General features: G+C 32.2%; 2 protein-coding genes across 9 annotated transcripts in view; one reads left to right on the top strand and one right to left on the bottom strand.

The window, feature by feature from the left end:
* LOC124427275 (spermidine synthase) overlaps positions 1-5,301 on the top strand; it is a 5,976-nt gene extending 675 nt beyond the window's left edge. Inside the window, exons 2-6 of the mRNA XM_046969956.1 lie at positions 1,913-2,087; positions 2,769-2,889; positions 3,319-3,565; positions 3,662-3,891; positions 4,022-5,301. Coding sequence (XP_046825912.1) covers positions 1,957-2,087; positions 2,769-2,889; positions 3,319-3,565; positions 3,662-3,891; positions 4,022-4,171 — 879 coding nt within the window. The 5' untranslated portion in view covers positions 1,913-1,956 and the 3' untranslated portion in view covers positions 4,172-5,301. The remainder of the gene's footprint in view (positions 1-1,912; positions 2,088-2,768; positions 2,890-3,318; positions 3,566-3,661; positions 3,892-4,021) is intronic.
* A 1,468-nt stretch (positions 5,302-6,769) lies between these two features.
* The window catches only part of LOC124427311 (talin-1), a 24,320-nt gene continuing 13,589 nt past the window's right edge, over positions 6,770-17,500 (bottom strand). For 7 of the 8 annotated variants that reach the window (XM_046970061.1, XM_046970066.1, XM_046970065.1 and 4 more), the window contains 5 exons: positions 16,199-17,500; positions 14,101-16,003; positions 13,198-13,944; positions 8,808-9,446; positions 6,770-8,529 (listed from right to left, as the gene is read on the bottom strand). The exon at positions 16,199-17,500 is cut by the window's right edge and continues 512 nt beyond it. In XM_046970061.1, coding sequence (XP_046826017.1) covers positions 7,852-8,529; positions 8,808-9,446; positions 13,198-13,944; positions 14,101-16,003; positions 16,199-17,500 — 5,269 coding nt within the window. In that variant the 3' untranslated portion in view covers positions 6,770-7,851. Of the gene's footprint in view, positions 8,530-8,807; positions 9,447-10,979; positions 11,402-13,197; positions 13,945-14,100; positions 16,004-16,198 lie in introns of those variants that run through there. The other variant, XM_046970067.1, reaches the window with a different exon arrangement.

The raw sequence follows: 17,500 nt of genomic DNA, 5'->3' as shown, positions 1-17,500 counted from the left end.
ATTAATATTTTTTAACACAATGTATACGACTTTATATATATATATATGTATATATGTATGTATACATATGTATGTATATGCTCGTGTTATATATGTCGGATTGGCTAATAAGTGATATTGAAATTTATCGATATAAAAGAAGAAAAGAGAAAAAAAAAAGAAATAAAAAGAAAATACTATGTATTGTTTAATTTGTTTGATATATATATATGTTTTGAATTTTATTTTTTTCTTTTCTTTTCTTTTTCTTTTTTTTCTTCTTTTTTAATATATAACAATTAAAGCTTGCAATGATAAATATTAATTGTTTTATTTATACATTTAGATATGTATGTATATTTTATATTTATTAAAATACAAAATATGTAATGATATTTGTTATTGATATATATATATATATATTTTTTTTTTGCAATTGTAAAAAGAAAAGAAAATTAGTGTTATTTATTTAAATGTTAATCATTAAAAATCTCGAGATTATTTATTGTGTCCAATCCGAGCAGATAAAAGAAACTGATATATTTATCACGTGAAATCACATTAGATTTTTGTATTTGCAATGTGAATTTAAAAGAAAAAAGAAAAAAAAAAAAAGGAAAAAGAAAGAAAAAAGGAAGAAATAAAAGATATTAAAATAAAATAAAATAAAATTGAATATAATAAATTATCAACGATAATATCTTACGCAACAAGTGATTCGTTTAATCATTTCTGTACGATATAATTCAAAAGGGATGTTTAAAGCTTATGACTGTCGTCGTACAAACATTTTATCAAAAATTATAGTCACTCGTATTTTTCATAATTCAATATATCAATTTTTTTCTTTCCCCGCGCCCACCCTCTCCCCAGCTTTCACTGAAATTCATTCAAATATTATACATATATAGTATAATTTTTTCTTTTGTATATTTTAATACTGATAGATACGTGAACGAAAGAAATACATTTTCGTTTATACAGGATGAATCAAAAGTTCTTAGTTTCTCGTTTCTTAATATAGATTGTTTCAGAATTGTAAAAATAAAAAGAATTAGCTTGTAAATATACAAATCTAATTACTTTAAAGCTAAAAATATTTATAGAAAAAAAAAAAGGAAAAAAAAAATTTGTCTAATTGATAATTAAAATCACTTAGAGAATTCTAATAGATCTTTTATTTTATTTTATTTTATTTTATTTTTTTTAATAACGACTTTATTTCTTCGAGAAAAATTTTTAATTGAAATAATTTCGACGATACGATCATTAATTCGTCGATGACTTGATTATCGTACATATTGAATTTATTTTACTTCACGTTTAATAATATGTTATTATGTTTTTGAAATATAATTGAAGATAATTCAAATGGTATGTTCGAACAATTTCTTTCTTTTCTTTCTTTCTTTCTTTCTTTTTTTTTTTTTTTCTTTGTTTTTTAAACTCGCTCTCCGACATATAATATTTTCGCTTTACTTATTTCTATCTTTTCTTTATATAAAAGAGATCAATGAATGAATGAGATTATATTTACAATTCCGGATAAATATATGCATAATAATTTATTTTAACAATTGTTAATTCTAAAAATTATTTATCAATAAATTTGTTAAAATATTATTTTAGCTTTTTTTTTTAAAAAAAATCTTAAATAATCGACATATGCATATACATAAATATATCCATGTATAAAAAGATACATATATATATAAAAAGATATATATATATATATATATATATATATATATATATATATATATGTATATGTATATAATCTACAGAAAGAGATACTACCACGTACATATGTATAAGGAGAGCCGGTCGCGAATCGATGCTCTTGTGAAAACATGTTTGACCGCATAATTATTGTGACTGTCTTATTTTAACTGTGAGACGTTCTGTTCATTCGATTCGTGGTGCCGGTTTTCAGTCGAATTCTGCCGAAGAACATCGTGCCCATTGTGAAGAGAGAGTATGGATGCGATGAAGACCGGCTGGTTCAGCGAGATAAACGACTTTTGGCCTGGTGTATCACTGTCCCTCGAACTTGAAGACACGTTACATCGAGAAAAATCGAAATACCAGGACGTTTTAGTGGTCCAAACGTTAGTGTGAAAATTTTTATTTTTTTTTTAGATGGGTGGGGGGTGAGAGATAAGGTAGGGACTATAGGAAGAGCAAACGTTTGGGTTCGGAGAAGGGGAAGGGAGCGGGGAACGTGAGGTTAAAGGTGAAGGAAACGACCGAGATAGGATGGGGGAGGTGTAGGGTAGGAAAGACAGGCAAAAAAGTAACGGAGTAGAATTATACTCCAAGAGTCAAATTTTGATCGATAACGATTATTAAGTATTATTGATTCTTTGTTTACGAAACATATATATAATACATATAGTGATATATTTTGTAATCTCGTGACATATGTTATTATATATTCACATTTGCGATATTTAATACATATATACGTATTTTTTTTTTAATTTCGTGGGATACATTATTTAACATTAACAATTAGAAAATCTAAAAATCCTTTGATTTTCACGTTTACACTTTGATTCATTGTATTTATATCTGAAGGAAAAGGGAAAGAAAAAAAAAAAAAAAAAGAAACAAAAGGAAATTAATAATCATGACTCGTACTCCACTCGCCCGTTCAAAAACAGAGAAATATATTTTTCACTGATTTGTTTTGATCGGACGGCAATTTTTTTTTTTTGTTTTTCTTTCATTTTTCTACCCTTTTTTTGTTTTGTTTTTTTTTTCTTTTTTTTTTTTAATTTTTTACATAGAAAAACCTATGGGAAAGCATTGATACTCGATGGTATTATCCAGTGTACGGAAAAGGATGAATTCGCTTATCAGGAGATGATAGCGTTTTTGCCATTATGCAGTCATCCTAATCCAAAGAACGTGAGTTTTTTTTTTCTTGCTTTTCTCTTTTTTTTTTTTTTTTTTTTTTTGATTCTCAAATCTCTTTCGTAATAAGTTTATTAAATAATTTTTAATACGAGCACACATGCATACATATATATATATATATATATATATATATATATATATATATATATATATATATATATATATATATATATATATGATGATTATATATAGATGTTCAAAAAGCATGGGACCAAATTTATAATATGCGTTACTGAGATCAAATGAATGAAAAAAAAAAGTTTACATAAACCTACGTCTGAAAATGCTTTATTGAAGATATATATATATATATATATATATATATATATATATATGCTTTTAAAGTTATTTATGATTGATCGATAGATTTATTTCTTTTCCTTTTTATTCAACGAACTAACAAACTAATCGTTTGAATAGGTTTTAATAGTAGGTGGTGGTGACGGTGGAGTGGCACGTGAGGTTGCAAAACATCCTAACGTTGAAAGAATTGTACAAGTTGAGATCGATTCGACGGTACTTGAAGTATCGAAAAAATATTTGCCATTTATGGGGGTTGGCCTGGATAATCCAAAGGTCACGTTAAACGTCGGTGACGGATTCGAATTTATGAAGCAACATACGAAAGAATTCGACGTTATCATTACGGATAGCAGCGATCCAATTGGTATACTAACGTTATATGTGCTATAAATATAGATTCTGTTCTTTTTTTTTTTCTTTTTACTTTTATATATTTTTATTCAAATTGCATAATGTCCAGGTCCCGCGGAGTGTCTCTTTCAAGAATCTTATTTCAATTTAATGAAGACAGCATTGAAACCCGGTGGTATTGTTTGTAGTCAAGCTGGTACAGCATGGATGAACTTGGATCATGTAGTTAAAACTTTTCAACATTGTAAATCTTCCTTCGTTGTTGTTGATTATGGTATTACGTCTGTTCCATCATATCCAACCGGACAAATTGGTTTTGTATTGGGTGGACTTTCTACGGTAGATATATATATATATATTTTTTTTTTTTTATAACTTTACGAAATATATTACGTTCATTGATTTTCAATGATATTTAAACGTTCATAAATCGTTAAATCTAAATGGAGTATATATGTGCACTTTGTAGGAAACCAATTTTAAGGTACCAATGAGGATATTCACGGACGAAGAATTGGATAATATGAATTTAAGGTATTACAGTGCTGAAGTACACAATGCAGCGTTCGTATTGCCAAGGTTCGTAGAAAAGGCATTGAAATCTTACAGGACAACGTGAAAAGGACATCTACTTTTGACTTATTCTTCTTCTTCTTCTTTTTTGTTTTTTTTTTGTTTTTTTTTTTCTATTGCTTACAAATTTATTTTCTATCTCTATTTCTATCTCTATCTCTATCTCTATCTGTCTTCGTATCTCTCTCTTTATATCTCTATCTCTATGTAATCTTCTCTTTTTTTCTTTTTCTAATTTTATCACCAATGTAATTTTTTTTTTATCTTCTTACGATTCCAACGACAACAATGACATAGGCGAAGAAACATAGAGAAGAAGAAACAAAAGAAAAAAAAAAATATTAATTGTCGAATATTATCGATATGATGATATATATATATATATATGAGTTAAGTTTGTAAGAAAAAAGAGAAAAAAAAAAGATAATATAAAAAAAAAATATTTAACTTTTATAATTCTCCCTATGTTTAATTGACAAATGCGTAATGTTTAAAAGTCTTCTTTATTATAGAAACGTAAGTTCATTTGTTTTCATTTATTAAAAATGTTATATTTTAATTTTATATATATATATATATATATATATATATAATTAAAAATATCCTATATGTTATCTAAATTCTCAAAATAATGCATTGTCGCAATAATACAAGTCATCGTTCATTTGTGTGGTACACATGTATACACATATACACATATACACAAGTACGCACACGCACGCACAAAAACGCACATTATATTATGTTTGCTAGATTATGATAGTCTCTCACATATCTGCATAATGTATATCAATGCATTAATGTTACACCTTTTGACCTTTATGATATCTTTCATCGTCTGGGACATTTTATTTTATTTTGAAAGAATTTCGCATTAGCTATTTCTTAATGGAAATTTTTTTTCTGTCATTTAGAAAAAAACAAAAAGGATTATATATATATGTATATATATAGCTATGTATATACGTATATTTATCATAATTATCGAACATTGTATCAAACTCTTGAACTATTTCGTGATAACCGATGGAGTTCCGTATCTCTGTACTTGAAAAAATTATATAAATTAATATTAGCCATTATCATTAAATTTCAAGATATACACACACACACACATACATACATACATACATACATACACGACACACAAGACACTCTCTTTCACTTTTATTCAGCTAATATTAGCGTAACATTTTTATCTCTTTCCTTCTTTTTTGTTTTTTCTTTTTCTTTATTTTAACTCTCGTTAAAAAAAACAATTCGCAACTATTATTTACACATACATAGATTATTATTGTATTACGAAAGACTAATAATTGCACTAATCGATCATTAAAGCGATCTCATTTATAATATTATCTCTCTCTCTCTCTCTCTTTCTCTCTCTCTCTCTCTCTCTCTCTCTCTCTCTCTCTTAAAAGAATTTAATCTTAATCTATCTACATAACTCAAGAGAAAATATTTAACGATAATAAGCAAATTGCAAGAGAAACATATAATATATGACAGAGTGGTTCATCTAACTGTAATTCCTTCGATAAGGATTATTTCTGTAAAGTAATAATTTAAAAAAAAAAAAGAAAAAGAAAAAATGTTCCAATTTATGTTATACAATGTATATTATCCAAACGGAGCAAATGTAATATGTGTATGTCATTAAAATTTATTTGATTATTATTATTATAACTTTCATGCTTTAGTTCTCTTTACGTTTCATATGGGCTTCTAATTTCTTTTTTTCTTTTTCTATTAGAAAAGAATAAAAAAAAAAAAAAAAAAAAAAAAAAAAGATAAAAAATAAAAAAGAATAAAAAAAGGAAAAAATAATAAAATAATTGTGAATAACAGCATGGACCATCCTGTATATATCATATATGATATATATATATATAAAGGGTTGATCTATGACAAGCAAAGCAATGTGAATGAATAATGTGATTCGTGTTAAAAAAAAAAAAAAAAAAAAAAAAAAAAAAAAATAGAAAAATAAAGAAAAAATAGAAAAAGAAACGAGAAGTGTTACGTGAAGACAAAGATAGCGTAAATCCACGCTTCCTAAGAAAATGAATAAAATAATATTGATATGTTGCGCTTCTTGTTAATTCGTTCTTCTAACGATAATTATATTAAAAGTTAAAGCTAAAATTAAAATAAACCAAAAAAGGAAAAAAAAAAGAAAGAAAGAAAGAAAGCTAAAAGAAATAGGCGGTGAATAAAAAAGAAAATGAAATAAAATAAAATCAAATCAAATAAAATCAAATAAAATAAAATAAAATAAAAATAAGAAAAAGAAAGAATCTTTCCTAATATCGTTTCTAATAATAATAAAAATAATAGCTTATTTACTTAATTATAATCAATATTATTCGCAATTACATGTACAAGACTAATAATAATAATAATAATAATAATAATAATAATAATAATAATAATAATAATAATAATAATAATAATAATAATAATAATAATAATAATAAAAGCATATGCATTAATATTTTATTTAAGGACACTTTTTGCTATCTTTTAAAAATTCAATCAATCGATATGACAATACGTTTTCCTTCTACAGGGGGAAAAAAAAAAAAAAGAAAAAAAATTGATTTTAAAAAATGATTTTAAGGAAAAAGACAAATATGCAAAAATATCAGAGAAGCATCATTCCCATTAATTATTTAAAATAATTTCACGATCGTATGTACAACATACAACATATATAAATTTTCGCTCTTACGAAGCTTACGAACTGTAGGTTTCTTTTTTTTTTTTTGTTATTTTTTGTTTTTTTTTTTTTTTTTGTTTTTTCTTTTTTTATCGGTTAATAAAACTCAATCGTGTGCAAAGATAAAAAGAAAGAAAAAAAATGTGAGAAAGAAAAATGACAATTTCGTTTGTAAAGGAAATGCACATGCACGTTCATTATCCTCCGCCCTCGCACATTTCTTATTGGTTTAAACTCGCCTACGCACAGTAGTTGTTATGCGTCAGAACAATGATTTCAATCGGCCAAATAACGCAAGAGAAATAAATATTTGAATTCTCGATTATATTTATTTCAATATCATTAATTCTCTCTTTCTCTCTCTCTCTCTTTACCGTGCCCAATAAAAATACGTTTTTTCATCGTATGCATTAATCATCGATATAACAAAAAATGTAGTTCGGTTACTGGGGGGAAAAAAATAAAAATAAAAATAAAAAAAAAAAAGAAAAAAAAAATATTAAGATAAAAGAAATCTACGAGCAATCGTGGATATCTCGAAATTATTCAATTGGACATTAGAGACTTCAAACCCATAATAGATACAATAGAAGTGAACAGATATACAAAAAAAAAAAAAAATGAAATAAAATAAAAAATTGACGGAATGAACGGAGATGAAGCAGAATGAATCGTCAGTAATATATATGTTCGATTGGTTACATCGATAAGATTTTGTTAATACTCATCCAGTGACAATTATACGTATTCGCGCATGATCAATTATTAAAAGGATTGGTCTGAAACTTTCTTTTGATTCTTATTTTTTTTTTTTTTTTTTTTTTTTATACCACGGATCAAAATTTAGTTACAAATAAACAAACGAACAAATGAAAAAAAAAAAAAAAAAAAAAAAGGAGCTAGAAAAAAAAAAGACCAAACTTGATTACGTGGCATTTGTAAATGAGATTGACATCATTTTTTCAAATGAAAAATAAAAATTCAATATCTTTTTGCCATTGTTCACGTTACATTTGCACGACATAATTTTTGTCAAACGTACGAGTACACTTTTCATATGTCATTTCACGTTCCTGTATATAAGACAACGAAGAACCTTTATATTTGGCCTGTCTAATGGCTGTTAATCTGCCTCGTGCTTCCTCGAGTTCACGTTCAATACGCAATACCTCAGATCTTGCATTAATCTCCTGTGCTATACCACCGACCATTCTACGATTTAATATCAACGAACGATCCTCCTCTTGTTGGATCGCCTGTTGTGCTGCTCGCACGAGATTATCTGTTGCACGTTTAACCGCATTACCGGCAGCTTGTAAACGTTTCGTACTATCACTATCTGGATCTGCTTTGACCTTGCAAGCAACCAAAAGTTGAGCCGTACTACTGGCAACCTGTTTAGCGCTTGAGATTAATTTTTCTTCGGAACTAACACCCTGTACCAAAGCATTCGCAGATTCAACAAGACTATGAGTAGCCGCTGCTACCATCCTTGCCGCTGATATTAATCCTTCTGACCATTGTCCATCGTCCGAGCTGGTTAAAGGTGTTCTGGATACTTTACCAGTTGCAATTAATTCTCTTTGAGCAGCACTTGCCGCCTTGATCAAAGCCGAGGTCGCAGCGGCAATCGATTTTGCCGCTTCTAAGATCATATCGTCGAAATTCATATCTTCGTTCGCCTCCTAAGGAAGGAAAAAAAAAAAGAAAAAACAAAAACAAAGTAATTGGATATAAATATAACTTGAAATTATTACTATTACTATTATATTATACTGTATATAATAGTATTATAGTATTATTCTATATATAATTATATAAAATTACATAATGTATATAATATATATATACATATGTTTGTATTCTTTTTATATTTATTATTGTGATCATTGTAAAAAGTTAATTGTCATTTAACGACGATAAATAAATAAAGGAATAATTAAAAATTCTTATAATATTATACCTGTATACTTCTTCTTGGTCTAAGACTCGCTAACTTCTTCGCAGCAGCGTCGATACTGGCAGCTGCACCTAACAGTTCGTTTTCAGCGATTACAGTTGGATCGTCTGGATCTACCCAGTCGTTTCCTTTCAATAACTCAGCGACGGCCACCAATTCCGTGACGCTTTGAGCGATCTTCCGTGATATTGGAGGTAGTGTATGCTTAGCGTCGCCCGATCTAGAAGCTATCTGAAGTATTGCCTGAAGGAGCTCTCTGTAGTTCATAGCAACGTCATGGCCCGCTTGTAAAGTTCTATCCCTTAGCTCGGCCGTTTCCGCACAGTTGTAGGCGGCCCCCTTGCAAATCATCAGCATGTCGCTTATCGACTTCCTGCCCATATTCGCAGCGGCTATGATGTCGTCTTGTTTACAACTATTACCAGCGGCTACTGCTTTCGCCGTTGAGATTGTTATACTCTTGGTACAACGTACCAATTCCTCAGGCGTAACGCTACTCCTTTGACCCTCCGATGTACTCAGTGCACGAATTTCCTGTGCTATGGCTTCGATCGTTGATTCCAAAGCACGAGTACCACGCGTGTGTTCATCTTCAACAGCCTTGACGGTTTTTAGCAACGATGTCACGTTCGTCACCATCACCTAAGGATCGAGATATACAAGGTAAAAAATGGTGGCGTGAGTTTAAACGAGAAATAGAGATATATTTATATATATATATATATATATATATATATATATATATATATATATTTATAATGGAACATTGCTATGTAAGTTTGGCAATGATAAAAAAAAAAAAAAACCCTCTATTACGGCTTACATTAATTTCTAATCGAGTTAATCAAACTTCCTTAAGGTGTCAATTTCTACGGTAATATAAAAGAAAGGGATCAAAGAAAAAAAGCGAGCGGTAATAAAATAAGTCGTGTGATATGGTATGATATGATATGATGCGATGTGATATGATATAATATGATATTATATATATATATATATACATATGGATTTGATTTAATGCGATGTGATATTATGTGATTTGTTAGGGCAATGATAAAGAGCTGGATATTTTTGTGTTAGTCAATTCTTCCACGATGTACGAGTCGAGAATATTTATGGGTTTTTATTAATTTGCGCATATGTATATATATATATAATTATTTTTTTTTTTTTTTATATCGTTCCTTCTTTTTAATTATTATTTTTATCTTTTTAATTCCTTTTTTTTTTAAATAAAAAGCTTTTTAATCGAGTATGCCAACACAGCTCGCGTAGAGAATCTGATTAAAAGATATTCGACAGTGAGATTGCCTGAAGCGTACACACTGCTTATGATTACGATGTACATACCCAGTGTTGAGTCACGTAAAGACACATCTGAAGTTATCTAACGGTCATTAAAAAAAAAAAAATAAATAAAATAAAATAAAATAAAATAAAATAAAATAAAATAAAATAAAAATAAAAAAAGAACAAAAAAAAAAAGAATAAAAAAAGTGGAAAGTATAATCTTTCTTTCTTTTCTTTTTTTTTTTTTTTTCTTTGGATCCTTGCGGAATGGATATGATTCTATTACAGAAAACAGGTACAGTAAAGCATTTAAAACGATTTTTCGTTTATATCATATTATAGAGTATACTAATTCTTTATGCGTATAAGTACGTAAAAGAAATTTGAATGGCTATATATATATATATATATATATATATATATATATATATATATAAACATATATTATATATATTATATATATATATAAACAAAATATAACATAATGTTAATATTCTTCTCGATATTATAAATTTTCGTTAGACAAAAATGAGAATTGATGAACGATGAGAGAGATAATTTATAAATCGTTCTAATTATTTTTAACTATAATAGCCGTTACAATAGTTTAATTATTTAATATATGATTTGACGATGGTGTTCATTAAGTTCGCGAGAAAATTTAAATGCAGAGAAAACAACAACAACGGTCAGTCTTATCTTTTGTTCTTGATTATTCAATTGTCTATTATCATTTTATCACATTTCCAAGCTGTGTCCTAAAATCGGCGATTATCTATCTCTCTCTCTCTCTCTTTCTCCCTTTCCCCCCCTCTCTCTCTCTCTCTCTCTCTTTTCCTCTCTCTCTCTCTCTATCTATCTCTCTGTCTCTTTTCTTTTCGTTTCTTTTTCAAATGTAATCAATCCAAACGTATGACGCACACGTGTTAACTTGAAAATGAATAATTACGAACAGAGTCCATATTTTTCGGTTTATATGATCACTTCCATTTTGTATTTTTTCGTTTTTTTTTTTTTCATCTTTTTTTCTTTCATTCTTTTTTTTTTTTGTTTTTTTTTTTTGTTTTTCGTGTCTCTATAATATCCATTCTACGTGAGATTAATAAATGTGGCTCTTATGCGCGTATTTTACTACGTTACTACATTAATAAAATTAAATCGGAGGTTGGTTGAGCCGGTTGATTGCTCTCGGAGACGGATAGCAGACGTATCAGTTCCTCTTCTTGGTCGGACACGAACCAATCGGAATCCGAACCGCCGAAGTCGCTCAATGGCACGAATTGTTGCTGCAGCTGTTGTTCTAAGACCTAGCCAGATACGCCCAGACCAAAAGTCGTGAATGAAACGTCTTTATTAAAGTCCACCGTACTTATAATTCTGACATAAAAATACATGGTTAACTATATGCACGGCTAGGGATTATTTATACATCCCCTTTTATTAAAACAAAAAAGAAGAAAAAGAGGAGGAGGAGAAGGAGGAGGAAGAAAAAGAAGAAGAAGAAGAAAAAAAAAAAAAGAACAGAAAAAGAAGTAGAAGAAGAAAAAGCGATTAGATTGTTGTACATCTTTTCTGACAGCTAAGAGAAAAATAAAACGCGCGTAAGTTTTCTTAAAGAGAGAGAGAGAGAGAGAGAGAGAGAGGAAAAGAAAAATAATAATAACAACAAAAAATAAAAATAAAAAAGAAAATAAATAAATAAAGAAAGAAAGAAAGAAACAATTAGCCAAACGCTACTACTATTTTATATGTCACACAAATCAAATGTACAAATATATAGGAAAAAAAGATAAGACGGTGAATGATTCTTCAAGGTGGACTTTAATGGCGTTCCTATCAAAATTTTTGGTTTAAACGTAGAAATCTTATTGTTTCTACTTTTTTTTTCTTTTTTTTTTTTTTTCTTTTTTTTTTTAAATTCCTTTGTCTATTTTTTTTTCTTACTTATTCTCTTTCCTTTCTGTGTTCATGTTCTTATTTTTTCTTTTTGTTTCTTTTTCTTTTGGTCGGGGCTTCTTTTCATTTCTCCCTTTCTTTTTTTTTTTTTTTCTTTTTTTCTCTTCGTTCTTACGATAATCGAGAGAGTTGTACGGAGATTTTTTGGAGATGATAAAGAAGATCGATGAAAATATCGTTTGAATTAGTTAGATATGAGTTGATGAACAAAGAAATACGTGTAAGGTGATGTCAATTAAAGTCCACCCCAAAAAGTGTGAGGAAAACGTAAAAAGCGTTTTCGTAAAAAAAAGAGAGAGAGAGAGAGAGAGAGAGAGAGAGACGGAGAGAGAGAGAGGGAGAGAGAAAAAAAAACATAAAAAGATTAGTCAAAGAGAGACATATTGATTAAAATGAATGTAAATCGTGCGTTAATTCTATTGAAGGAAAAAGAAAAGATGGAAGAAGAAATAAAAAAAAAAAAAAAAAAAGAAAAATAAAAAATGAAAAAACATCGACGAACGCAATTGCAATTAGTTCAAATGCCTTGCGACTTAACGTGGTTAGGCTCGTTCGATTGCTTGCTCCCTCTACTAACCCGTACGTTGTTAGATTCAACACACGTCAATCACGTGCCAGATTAAACGTGTATTCGATAATCGCATTGTTTTTAGTCACTTTCTATCCTATAATTGTTTACAATGCTGCGCTACTTCCTTTTGTTTTTATTTTTATTTTAATTTTTTTTTTCTTTTTTTTTTTTTTTTTTTTTGCTAAAATCTTTGCTAATACATTTCGTTAGATTAGATGCGTCTCCGGTCCTCGAAAAAAGCTGCAGCTTAGAGCGGGTTAAAAAAAAAAAGTAAAAAAAAAGAAAAAAAGAAAAAAAGGGGAAAAAAAAGAAAAAAAAAAAGAAATAAGACAAGCGAGAACATAAAGTTCACCAGTCCTTGAACTTCTCACTCTTCCATTAGATCAATCGTTATAGTCACAAACATAACGATGAGGAGGGTTGGGGTTGGGGTTGAGAATGGGTCCAGGGCGTGTGTTGTGATAACGAGTGGGATGGAATGGGATGGGATGGGATGGGATGGGATGGGATGGAAGAAAGGACAAAGTTCGTTTTATCTTTTTTTTTTTCTTTTTCTCTTCTTTTACATTCTCTTACCTTCGCCGAATCCTTTAAATGTGCCATGCTGGGATCATTGATGGGTTTGCCACTTGCCGCTTTGGTAGCGTGTATGAGATCGCCTAAAGCTGATGCGACATCTTTAACTGCGTTGATAAGCATAACTTGTGCCTCAGGATTTTGACTACCAAGACTGGCGGCACCGTATTTCACTACTTCGGCAAGTTGAACGATCGTCGAGACAGCATTTTGTGCGGCTACGGCTAATTGTTCCTGTGATGAGGCAGCACCAGCAACCAATGTTTTTGTATCTTCGACCAAAGCTTTGGCGGTCTTCAATATGTTTTCCCGATGATCGGCAAACGTATCACCTTCGTTCTCGGCATGCAATGTTCCAGCGGTAGCGAACATGATCGTTGTATCAAGGTCACCGATAATACCGGATACCGTACTAGCAGCATTAATGCATGCCTGTGTACCGCGTGAACCAGCTTGTAGAGCGGCTAAAACTTGGGAGACCTTCTCAGTTACGATCTTGCTATGCTCGGCTACTTCACGTTGCGTGTAAACGTCACCGAGTGACATTTGACAGGTTCCAGCTGCGCGTACTATGTCGATACACGTCTGTCCAAGTTCTTGAACACCGGTTCTTAATCTAGTTGAAACGTCAGCGTTCGAGGCAGCAGCTGATGCACCTGATGTATCACGGGCAAGCTGTGTATATTTGTGAGAAATATCTACAGCAAGGGGTCCTAATCTGGCTACGTCTGTACTGGATTTCGTTGACTGTTGAAATGGAAAAAAAAAAAAAAAAAAAAAAAAAGAAAGAAAAAGAAAAGAAACGTATTTTTTAGATCAAACAATTATACGATTATAAAGATAACGTGTATTTATTAATAAATTTGTATTATATATCAATTTATATTTGATTATATTACTTACCATTTCCTGTGCAAGTCGTGCAATTTCTTTAGCCGCCTCGACCATTCTTGTTTGATAATCTACATAAGAATCAACCGTATCGATCGTAGACATTCTATGATCCTCTAGTCTGACCATAGCTCGTGAGATAGTATCTATCAAGCCTGTAACAATTCCATTAGACGTTGATATTGTTTCCAATGTATTTTGTAACTCGTGTAATGCATCTTTCATTGATTCGACGGTTTCGTCCACTTCCGCGTGAAGCGAGGTTGCATTAGGATTTCCTCCGGATTCTTTGGTAACGTATATCAATTGTAAGGCTGATTCTGCTACCGTTTTGGTCTGATCTAATAATACCATTTGTTGTTTCGAATGTACCATATTAGATGCTGCACCAACGGCGCATGATACCAAGGGTTCGCAGTACAATGCAACTTGATTAACGGAATGTCCAACATTTTCTGCTTCGTATTTCGCAGCGTTACGCAATGGTTCCAATTTCTCTCTCAATTCGCTCGCGCTACTTTCCATTTGATCGGTGAAACCTTGTACAGTGTTATCCCGCCGGGGTAGAAGTGCCTGTGAAACGGCACTGAGCGAGGCCGTATCCAGTTCACGAATTCTAGCCGAAAGCTTTTCTATTGCGGCCTCGCATTCCTTTTGTCCTGGCGCTTTGTCACGTATCGATGCCACCAACGATTTGATCGAGTCGCTTACGTTTTTGCTATTGTTGGCTAAGAGTTGCCAGGTAGGCGGATCTTTCGGCGATATGGCCAAACTTTTTGCAACTTGTACCATAGCACAGGAACCACCGATAATAGCTTTTCCAGCGCTCGTAATAGGCTCCTGAGCTGCCCTAGCTGCTACGGATATTTTAGCCGGTTGACTGGCGAATTCTGGGGAACTTGCGAACGTGCAAAGATTATCGACAGCCTCTAAAAGTGGCTTCGTCGCTTCCGCACACTTTTCACGATTTATCTCGGAATAATTTTGATCTAATGCCTTTATTTCCTTAACTAGGGAAGCGGTTGAATTTGCTACGTCCTTTGCCGATTGCACGAAGTGACGTTTGGCAACTGGATTACTTGTTTTACTAGATGCTTGACGGCAAGCATTGCACAATGCACTTGTATGTTTGGCTATCATTGTAGCCGCCGAAAGTACCTGCTGTTGAGTACTCGTTGGATTACCAAGACTCTGGCAACCAGTGTGAATGGCTTGAGCGGCTCTTAAGAATTGTGCTTGATCTACAAGACCAGGTTTTCCAGCTACCGACGTTGGATCGCTAACACCAACCAGATATGCCGCTTGTGCTGCGGCTTCGATTAATCCGCAAATAGATGATGATACTCCTCTAACGGCTACTGAGAACTGTTCGTGTTCCGATTTCTTTGCATGATTTGCAATACCCGTCATACCATCGCCGAGACTTTTACTCTTTTCCATGACAATTTCCAAACATTCGAAGTAAGATGCATCGGAAATGGGTTCGCTAGGATTATCCAAAAGTGATGCCATCGATTGAATATTTCTTATAGCATTGTCACATTCATTTTGTCCTGGTGCTGCGGACGTACAAACATCGACTAAGTAATTAATTGAATCGGTCACTGCTCGTGCAGCGGCAGATAGTTGATTCTTAGCATTCGGCGCACTAGGATCGGCGGCTACTGATTTCGCTGTTGTTAGAAGTTTGCTGGACGTCATGCTAACATTTTTCAAAGACACCACCATTTGGCTTCTGGTTTCTATGGTGGTCTGACTTGCCATTTCCATACCAACGCCTAATAGATCTCCGAAAGCATTTGAAAATTGTTTTGAAGAACTTGCCAATTGTACAGGCGAACGAACCGAAGAGACGACGTTCGAAGAGGCGTCGTTCAAGTTGGCAGCCGCATTATTAAGGTCATTTTGCAATTGTCTGTAAAAAAAAAAAAAAAGAAAAAAAAAAAGATAACATAAATATTAAAATATAATCCTGTCATATCATTTAGTTTAGCTGAAACTTGTGTGTCCAGTTACACATTATAATTCAAAGATAGATAATAAATAGAACAAGAACAACATGCATTATTAGTAAACGTAAAGTGTATATAAATTTGTGATAAATATTTACCCATAATTCTTATCGGTATGCGGGAACTCATTCATATTAAGAACTTGGCTCATATCGTCTATCGTGTGAATGGCATCGTCTACGTCTCTTTGACCAGGCAAACAAGAGACACATTTGTTCAAGGAATGCGATACGTCTTTGGCGACGGCAGCTAAGTTAGCTTCATTTTCTGGATTGTCCGGATTTTTCAATGCACGTCTGGCCTCTTGGACAAGATGTAGAGATCGGAGTATTACATCGTCGGCGGTCATTAATACTTTCTTTTGGGTTTCTGGTTGATCAGATGTAGCGGCGACACCGCGTACGGCATATGTAAGATCTTTAAGTGCCGATGCAGTTTCTCGTGCGGCACTTCCTGTGTAATTTTCGTTTCCTTGTTTAGCAGCTGATAACAATTGTGCCATAGCATATCCAACATTCTTGGACGTCGAGCCAAGTCGTAAAGCCGTAGATTCCGTAGTTTCTTCGGGCAATGGTCTCAAAGAGGCAGCCTCAACAGCTTGATAAAATTCTTTCAATTCGTCCTTCAAACTATTAATTAATTCTTCGGCGGCATCTAATTCTAATCCACCGCAGGCTTCTCTCGCTCGTGTTACGGCCGATCTTAAATCGGCCAACGAAGAACCAAGTTGTTGTGACGTATTATTTAATTGCATTGCCGATGCCTGATCGGTGACCGTAGGTAAGACAGCTCTGGCAGCTTTGATTACGGCAGTGCCAGGTTGTAAAAATTGTTCCGCTGCATTGATCAGATTAAGTTGTGCGGTAGGATTGTCCGGTTGGGCCTGTGTTCCTTTTACTCCAGCGACCAAATGCGGTATATGTTGCGCCATCAATCTACACTCCACGTTCAATTCTTCCTGGCTCGCGTGATTAGTGTTGTGGTGTACCGCACCGGAAGATGCAGCGATGCATTGAGTTGCCGTCGATGCTGCTTGTTTCGCGCAGGCCTCCAAACGTACGATCAATTTTCTACGCAATGCCGGTGTTGCGGCTACCGTCGTTGCCGTTCTTAATTCCTCTGCTGCTTGTCTAAGCTGATCCTGCATCTTTGCGTCATGCGGACTGCTCGTACATTGTCTAGCGGCTTCAACCATTTTCGCTGTAGCATCGGCCAATATCTTGGCGGCCGCTAAGAGACGCCGTTGTTGTTCCGGATCGGACTGTTTCTCAGCTTCGCCTTTGATACTTTGTATCAATTGCGCTGTAGCTTGACCAACGACTCTGGCCTGTCTAACCATTTCACCGGCGTCTCCTGTACTAGCAAAAAGTTTATCCGTTGCTACAAGAATGGTTTCTACT

Source organism: Vespa crabro, chromosome 10 (assembly GCF_910589235.1).
Source record: "Vespa crabro chromosome 10, iyVesCrab1.2, whole genome shotgun sequence".
NCBI lineage: Eukaryota > Metazoa > Arthropoda > Insecta > Hymenoptera > Vespidae > Vespa > Vespa crabro.
This window is presented reverse-complemented; position numbering and strand designations above follow the sequence as displayed.